General features: G+C 43.3%; 1 protein-coding gene across 2 annotated transcripts in view; it reads left to right on the forward strand.

The window, feature by feature from the left end:
* Positions 1-8,972, forward strand: part of DHX38 (DEAH-box helicase 38) — a 28,500-nt gene that overhangs the window by 13,357 nt on the left and 6,171 nt on the right. For both annotated transcript variants that reach the window (XM_074200006.1, XM_074200011.1), the window contains exons 16-26: positions 389-499; positions 588-704; positions 916-1,023; positions 1,320-1,432; positions 2,699-2,907; positions 3,016-3,170; positions 3,425-3,580; positions 4,327-4,461; positions 4,835-4,960; positions 5,487-5,582; positions 6,441-6,562. In XM_074200006.1, the coding sequence (XP_074056107.1) occupies positions 389-499; positions 588-704; positions 916-1,023; positions 1,320-1,432; positions 2,699-2,907; positions 3,016-3,170; positions 3,425-3,580; positions 4,327-4,461; positions 4,835-4,960; positions 5,487-5,582; positions 6,441-6,562 (1,448 nt within the window). The remainder of the gene's footprint in view (positions 1-388; positions 500-587; positions 705-915; positions 1,024-1,319; positions 1,433-2,698; positions 2,908-3,015; positions 3,171-3,424; positions 3,581-4,326; positions 4,462-4,834; positions 4,961-5,486; positions 5,583-6,440; positions 6,563-8,972) is intronic.

The raw sequence follows: 8,972 nt of genomic DNA on the forward strand, positions 1-8,972 counted from the left end.
TTTGATGCCTATCAATCAGTAAACCTTTATTAAACTTCTACTGTTGTCAAGACACTGGGCTGAGTGTGAGGTTATGAGACAACCCCCTGCCCTCTGGAGCTCCCACTTTAAGGGGAGACAACAAGAAAATAGCCATGCGCAAACAAACCAGATGGAGGATAAATGGGAAATAATGACAAGACAGAAGGAATTGGAATGAAGAGAGATTGAGAAAGGCAGCTTGTAGGAGACAAGGCTTTAGTTGGGACTTCAAGGAAGCCAGGAAGCACGAGGCAGAGATGAGATGGAAAGCCTGTCAGGAAGGATCTGAAGACAAGAAAGGCTGCAGCAAGGGACCTGAGGGTGGGAACTCTGTGTGGCAGAGGATAATGTTCTTCTTGTGTTTCAGACCCCTCAGGAGGATTATGTGGAGGCTGCAGTGAAGCAATCATTGCAGGTGCACCTCTCTGGGGCTCCAGGGGACATCCTCATCTTCATGCCTGGACAAGAGGATATTGAGGTGAGGAGCTCTTGCCCAGGCATTTGCCGTCCATTGTAGGCTCTTAGTGCTCAGCCTGTCTTACTGTCTGGGCCGTTTATGTCCTCAGGTGACCTCTGACCAGATTGTAGAACATCTGGAGGAACTGGAGAATGCTCCTGCCCTGGCTGTGCTTCCCATCTACTCCCAACTGCCCTCTGACCTCCAGGCCAAGATTTTCCAAAAGGTATCTAAGGCCAGAATCTCTTTGGGGCCTGGTCCCTCTTTTTTTTCCTTTCCCCCTTAGTGAGACCTTAGTTACTATTGATTTTCCTGTTATTTCCCAGGGAACTGTATGGTTGTTTTACTAAGCTGGATAGAGAAGAAGCTGTTTCTCCCCTTGTGGTTTTTCTTTTCATCTGAGAGACCAATCACTTTCTTTCCCTCCTGTGTCATAGGCTCCAGATGGTGTCAGGAAATGTATTGTTGCCACCAATATTGCTGAGACTTCCCTGACTGTTGATGGCATCATGTTTGTTATTGATTCTGGCTACTGCAAACTAAAGGTGAGAGGTGAGCCCTCTGTGATTTCCCAGATGTTTTGAGGTTTGGGCTATCGGGATCTCTTAGGGTTTGGAGTTTGTACTACCTCCTCTGCCCCTGACTGTATATATTGATTTTACTTTTCCTGTTTGTAGGGCAGAATCTGAGCACTCAGTCATGGGCTTCTCTGTCATACTGCTGAACTCAGAACTGGTTCTAAGGCTCTATTTCTATCCATGTGATATCTTGCCTTCACTTAGTACTCTTGCCCTTTTCTGTTCTTGTTCTTTCTTTAATAAGTTATTTTCTACCTCCTTAGGTCTTCAACCCCAGGATTGGGATGGATGCTCTGCAGATCTACCCCATTAGCCAGGCCAATGCTAACCAGCGATCTGGGAGAGCTGGGAGGACGGGCCCAGGTCAGTGTTTCAGGTAGGAACCTGGTTGTGAGTGTCCAGAGGAGGGTGGCGGGGACAGTAGAGGCTGGCAGATGCAATTTTCTTGTTTTTTTCTTTTTTGCTCTGGCCGAATGGTATAGAAGTTGTTTTGGGGTTAGCAAAGAAGTTTCCTAGAGTTATAACTTCTAATCCAGCCTGGGAGGCAGTTTGCTCTGAGAATTCTTTTTACTTGGGTGGACATCCAAACTACCTTAGGATGATGTCTGCTTAGAGGAGAGTTGAGAACTGATTATATCAGTTTCATGAATTTCAGTGAGCTTAAAAAATATTATTAAATGGGGGCGGCTAGGTGGCATAGTGGATAAAGCACCAGCCCTGGAGTCAGGAGTACCTGGGTTCAAATCCGGTCTCAGACACTTAATAATTACCTAGCTGTGTGGCCTTGGGCAAGCCACTTAACCCCGTTTGCCTTGCAAAAAAAAAAACACCTAAAAAAATATTATTAAATGAAGAAAGGACCCTTTTAGGATTTTTCCCCTCTGTCTCAGAGGTTTGGTTTCTCTTTGATAATTTACTCTTTTTTCTTTGGTGGTTGCTCTCTCTTGTTTTAGCTTCTTGGGAGCTGGGTTTTTATTTATGCTTTCTATCTCTTGTAATCTTGTTACTTGTTTTATTTTCTTTGTTACTCAAAAAGGTTTGTGAATCTTCACTATAGACTTTAGGCTGGGGTTGGGGATGGGCTTGGCCAGGGTAGTCTCTGATGCTTGCTTTGTTCCCAGTTACCTTTTTCTCATGCCTAACATTTGTTTTCCTCTCTCTTGCTCTGAGCTTTATGTATATTTTCTGACCTTCTGGCTTTTTTCCTGTGCCAATATTCTTTCAAGTGTGCTGGTGGAGTTAGCATCTACCCTCTTTTGAGGGATTAGGAGGTACTTGAGCATTCACTCACTGGCATGGAGGAACATTCTAGTTGGATCCTGAGGCACACACTTGTTTGCACTTAACTGTAGTGAACATTCTGAGTTGTTGTGGACAAGGGTAGTGAATAGGAGCTCTATATGTTCTACTTCTCTGGTATTTATTCTGTAGTTTTTTTCAGTTTTTTTTTTTTTTAACTTTGTAGATTTTCTGTCATGTGAATTTGGGTGTCTGTCATGTACTTCTAAAGGTTTTGGGATAGAAGAAATTAGTACTAATAGTTACTCTGAAATTAATCTGAAATACATAGGTGACAAGTTCATAGAGCTTAGCACAGGTGGTTCCACAATGGTGAATTGTTTTCACTTTCATTTCTTCTCAGACTTTACACCCAGAGTGCATATAAAAATGAGCTCTTGACTACAACAGTCCCTGAGATTCAGAGAACAAATTTGGCCAATGTTGTGCTGCTGCTCAAGTCTTTAGGGGTCCAGGACTTGCTTCAGTTTCACTTTATGGACCCCCCTCCAGAAGACAATATGTTGAACTCCATGTACCAACTCTGGATCCTAGGGGCCATGGATAACACAGGTGACACAGCAGTTGGGACCTAAGAAGTCATTTTAGCTTTCATCTTTTTTTTTTTTTTTTAATCCTAGAATCCCTATCATGTTTGATGTGTGAACTGTTTTTTCTTAGGTGGTCTTACATCCACTGGACGACTGATGGTGGAGTTTCCCCTGGACCCAGCCCTCTCTAAGATGCTGATTGTCTCCTGTGACATGGGTTGTAGCTCTGAGATTCTGCTGATTGTCTCCATGCTCTCAGTCCCAGCCATATTTTATAGACCTAAGGTAGGGAAGTTGTCTTTTGTGTTTCACTCCTAGAAATCATGGAGTTGGCAAACACTAGAATAAGAGTGTTTTTAGCAGTCTCCTCCTCTTCCTACAAAACAGAAAAGAGCTCAGCAGGACATCTTTGGGATATTATGTTCTGTGTGGACACCAGTAGTAACTGTATCTCATAAATAACAGTCAGAAGGATTAGGCTGCAGTCTGCTTGGACTTCCGCTAGCCTTCAAGATTTCCCACTTCACTCTTCCCCTTAGGGCCGAGAAGAGGAGAGTGATCAGATTCGGGAGAAGTTTGCTGTCCCTGAGAGTGATCATTTGACCTACTTGAATGTGTACCTGCAATGGAAGAACAACAATTATTCCACTCTGTGGTGTAATGAGCACTTCATCCACGCCAAGGCCATGAGGAAGGTGAGGTGGCTAGACCCAGGAGGAGGCCAGGTCCAACCATTGAAGATACATAGATAAAAGAGAACAGGCTCTGCTCCAGGGATCTTATAATTACAGTTTAGGGATAGAAAAAGGAAACACAGAGGTCATGGAAAGCTGAGTTGGATAATGAGAAAGGAGAAAGTAGACAAAAGCAGCTGGCATGTTTGACATGAGAAAGGATGCTTTTAGGGACTTAACTCTGTGTGCTTTGTAGAATGGTCAGTGTGCCGCCCCTGCCCCCCAGCCCCCTTTAAGCCAAACCCATTGACAGAGCAACCTACATTGAACAGTTTGCCTAACATTCTTTGTACAAGAGGTGGACTGGTCATTTAAGGCCAGACATGATTATTGTGTTAAAGTGGAGTTTTCACTCATCTTTTTAGTGTTGTTCTAGTATTAGAACTATTGTACAGATTGTTCTTCTGGTTCTTCTTTCTTGTTCACACTTAATTCTGCTTGACCCTATAATCAGTGGGTAGAGGGAAGCTGATTATAGCCTAGTAGAGGGAAGAACTTGCTAATATAGAGAACTCTCTAGAAATGGGATTGGGCTTCCTCTGGAGGTAGTGATAGGTGTCACTAGAGGTCCTCCAGCAGAAACTGGCTGACTCCATGTTAGAGGTGTTAGGGTTTTATATTGTGGTAGGGGTTAGGTGAAATGAACTCTGAGCTCCCTTTTAACTTTGCAACTCCGAGTATGGCTTTAGCATGCTGTGTCTCTATAGGTTCGAGAGGTGCGGGCCCAACTGAAGGATATCATGGTGCAGCAGCGAATGAGCTTGGCTTCCTGTGGCACAGACTGGGACATTGTAAGGAAGTGTGTCTGTGCTGCCTATTTCCACCAGGCAGCCAAACTGAAGGTGAGCTCAGAGCAGAGGAGGGGATAAGAGTAGTGACCCCACAGCTAGGTGGCACAGTAGATAACCCTGGAATCAGGAGGACCAGAGTTCAGATCCAACCTCAGAAACTTAATAATTGCCTAGCTGTGTGACGTTGGGCGAGTCACTTTTAACTCCATTGCTTCAAAAAAAAAAAGGTAGTGGCCCCAGATGTTATAGGATTTTTGTGTCCCTCCTTGTTTGACATAGAGATAAGGAGGAAATTTCTTCCTTATCCTAGTTGGTCCCTTTCCCATGTTGCTCTGTAATGTGGATATGTTTTTCAGAGGAGGGGATAACTACATTAGCATAGAAACGTTTCCTAAGGCATCTACCTAATGAATGTCTTTTCTAGGGAATTGGGGAGTATGTGAATATCCGGACAGGGATGCCTTGCCATTTACATCCTACCAGCTCTCTCTTTGGAATGGGGTATACTCCCGACTACATTGTATATCATGAATTGGTCATGACCACTAAGGTGAGCCTGGTCTTTTGTGAACTCAGATTCAAATAGCCTGAATGTGAGACCTTGTATTGTCTTTTCCAGATACAGATTTTTAGCTTAGGGGAATTATGGCTTTAAATTAATGGGAAATCTTGCTGAGTTTACATCACAATTGGAAATTTGAGGGAAGGTCTTAGGAGATGTTTTGCACAGATTTGTTAATAACTGTTGTTCAGGGGAAACAAATCTTACCTAATTTCTTTTTTTAAAGAATGTAGACTTTTCTTTGTGTGCCTTGGCTATTTCTTTCTTTTTCTTTTTTGTCATCTTGGGTGGCTCTTGAAGGGAAGAAATTAGGATAAATTATTGGGGAGTGTAGAAATATAATGATGTCTGGAACTTTTTCCCCCACCTGCTTTGGTCTCCCTGGGATGCTTCCTGGAATTGTTGATGTTTCCTCTGAGAGGAAATAGGTGAACTGTAGGCCAAGGGTCACTCGGATCCTGGCTTGAGTTGCTTCTGCCTCAGCACTTACCTTGACTTCTGTATTTCTCCATAGGAGTACATGCAGTGTGTGACTGCTGTGGATGGGGAGTGGCTAGCAGAATTGGGCCCCATGTTTTATAGCATTAAGCATGCAGGCAAGTCACGCCAGGTAAGTAACATAATCTTTTCCTGTCACGAGAAAATCCATTCAAGAGTTGTGACCATTTCCTATTGCTTAGTTGATTAAGTCCAGACTCTTTCAGTTTGGTTTTTCAAGGACTTTCCTAATATGTTCTTTTTTTTTTTGTATCCAGCTTTACTTCCTATTCTTCTCTATCATGATCTTTCACTCCAGCAGACTGCTTCCTTCCTATCCTTCCATGTGTTTACTCCTAGCTTTAGATATTCGCTTACCTTTCTTTCCTTGCCTGCAATATCTTCTCCTTTCCTCTGTCTTCAGTCAGGTTGCTTGTCTATCCTTCAGGATCTAGATCAAATCATTTCTCTCTCAGAAATTTTTTTCTGACTATATCAGCCTACATTGATATGTTCTTTCTCTGAATCCTTCAAGTACTCTTAGTCTGTATCCACATTGGAAGTTTATTTCTATTTTGTGTGTATGGTGTATCTCCTCAGCAGGAGAAGGAACATCTCAAGGTCAATGATCAAGTCTTCTTTTATATCCTCCTTAGAGAGGCCCTAAATAACCCCTCACATGATGGCAGGAGCCCAGGAAACAGACCTTTGTTGACTTGAAGAATAGAACACTCAGCAGTCTCTTAAGACTGAAACCTCCAGCTCCAGCTCTGGTTTAGGGGGAAGAAGTAGACAGCAACCTCAGAATGAAGAAAACTTAGGGGAGAAGGGAGACAGAGAAAGAAAAAGATACTATATGTGTCCCTTTGTAGGGTCCATCATTAGTAGAAGGAACAGTGTGACCCTGCTTCTGAGAATTGACTTGTCTTGGGCCTCTACATCAGCAAATGATCTCCTGTTGGATGAATCCCTGTCCCTTCTTTCTCTGTAGGAGAACCGTCGCCGGGCCAAAGAGGAAGCGTCTGCCATGGAAGAAGAGATGGCTTTGGCTGAAGAACAGTTGCGAGCACGGCGACAGGAGCAGGAGAAGCGTAATCCCCTGGGCAGTGTGAGGTGAGCAGGCCTGGGAAGGGAGGCAGAAATGAGGTTCATCACTGGCTAAGTTCAAGGGAGAAGGTCCCTCCATGTATGCTTTGTGGGAGCTCATGGTTACTCTCCTTTATACTTTTCTCTTATTGTGGGCTTTATTGGAAATTTCTGTATAACATGGACACGACCCTGGGTGACTGCCTGCTGTCTTCTCCACAGGGAATAGGATGAGTTTCTCACCTGCAGTAGAAGGGAGACTGGGTCAGAGGTCACAAAGAAGGTGGAAAGTGTTTTTATTGAACTTAGAGTTGGGGGGGGAGTGATTCATTGCAGTAAAGCAGAGCTTCTTCCTGATGGTCCTCAGGTCTATAAGGCAGCAGCAGATGAGATGTAGCCTTCACCATGTTTGTCCAGGTGCAGACTGGGGCTCAGCACACATACTGCCCAGTTGGCCACTTGAACTCAGATGGACAGTTGTATCAAATCCAAATAGGACCAATGGTGGAAGGGGCAGTAGGCATAGAATCATAAACCAGAGTCTTTGGTAGGGAAGTCAGAAAATCAGCCAGGAAGAAATCAGGCTTCTAGAAGTGATTCAGGTTCAGATTATAAACATACAGAAAGACCAGGAGGCTCCATTTGTATTTTTGTTCCTTTTGAGAAATTCCCTAGCAGCACATTGGAGCAATATTTTTATTTGATAAATTTAAGAATGTCAGAAAGTAAGGGGAAGACTAGGCCACAGTGAATTCAAGTGGCAGATGTGTTTGAGGTCAGATACATAAAACTTGAAAGACATTCTGATTATTCCAGATTTAATTAAAGGAATGAGGAAAGGCATTATGAAGAGTCTACTGTGTGCCCGGCACTGGGCTAAGCACTTTATAATTATTGTCTCATTTGATAAAACCTCCTGTTTTACCCTTGAGGAAACTGAGGTAGGCAGAGGTGAAGTGTTTTACCAAGGTTCCATATGTAGTGTCCAAGACTAGATTTCAACTCAGTTCTTTTTTTTTTTAAGGTTTTTGCAAGGCAGTAGAGTTAAATGGCTTGCCCAAGGCCACACAGCTAGGTGATTATTAAGTGTCTGAGGCCGGATTTGAACTCAGGTACTCCTGACCGCAGGGCCAGTGCTCTATCCACTGTGCCACCTAGCCACCCCTCAAATCAGTTCTTCTGACTCCAGGCCCAGCCCCCTATAGCTTTACTTAACTGCCTCTGCCTCTAAATTGTATCACCTTTAGTTATTTTTTGGTTTCCTGTTTCCAAGGGAATTTTCAAAGTGATGCTCATATTTAGAAAGTTTTTCTAACAGTTGAACAGGTTTTGGCATATGCAAATTTGGCTCACAGAGACTGTATTTTTTTTGCTTAAAAGAACCTAGTCATGGTCCTATTTGTGCTTTAGGAGAGTCTGATGGCCTCCCTCAGGACAAGAACATCTCCTGAATTTCTTGAAGCAGTTATTTTTTAATTCTTCCATTTTGGGGGTGACTAGGTGGCACAGTGGATAGAGCACCGGCCCTGGGGTCAGGAGTATCTGAGTTCAAATCCGGCCTCAGACACTTGTGGCTTGCCCAAGGCCACACAGCTAGGTAATTAAGTGCCACTTAACTCCATTTGCCTTGCAAAAACCTAAAAAATATAAAAAAAGAAAGCCTTCCATTTTTAGGTAGTTGATTGCACTCAGCATGTCCTGTTTCTGTCCTGTTTCTAATAACTAGTTTTTGATTGTTGGTGACTGTGAGAGTGTGGGACCTGGAGACTGTGCCATCCAAGGATCATTGGAAGGCACTGAGGTGTTTAGCCCAGAGTAGAGAAAGTGTAAGGCAGGATATGACAGCTGATCTCCAGGATCTGAAGGGTTGCCAGGTTTCTAGAAGATGAGGCAGCACCCTTAGTGAGCTGTAGTGAGATGTCCTTTGATTGCTTTCTCATAGGGAGTTTCTGTTCATCTATAGGCTGCAGAGATCCTTTCCACCTTTGAGATGTTGGAAAAGGGGAACAATGTTGGGTAAAACTTTTCCAAAGAGTGGCTACTTATCTGTAATGTGAGGGCCCTCAATCAGAGAACTGTGAAGCTGTTTAATTTCCAAGGAAGCAATGGGTTTCCCACATTCCTAATTATTTCTTTTGTTAATAAAGAGGCAGGGATTTCTAACTTTTTCTGACACACCTCTTTGGCCTTCAGTATCCTCCTCTGTAAAATGAGCAGGTTGGGCTAGATAACCCCTGAGATACCATCTTAAATCCATATTCCTAACCTTAAAAAAAGACCCAAGAATAATAGGGAAACATATCATGGATATTTTATTCCTTAAGAGAATCCTAAAGGACAGGTTGGAAAGAATACAATAATCAGAGACTTGACTAGCTTTCTTGGGTTGGGGTGAATGTCATCAGTTTGCTGGCAAACTCTGCCTTCTGTTTCCTAG

Source organism: Macrotis lagotis, chromosome 1 (genome assembly GCF_037893015.1).
Source record: "Macrotis lagotis isolate mMagLag1 chromosome 1, bilby.v1.9.chrom.fasta, whole genome shotgun sequence".
NCBI lineage: Eukaryota > Metazoa > Chordata > Mammalia > Peramelemorphia > Peramelidae > Macrotis > Macrotis lagotis.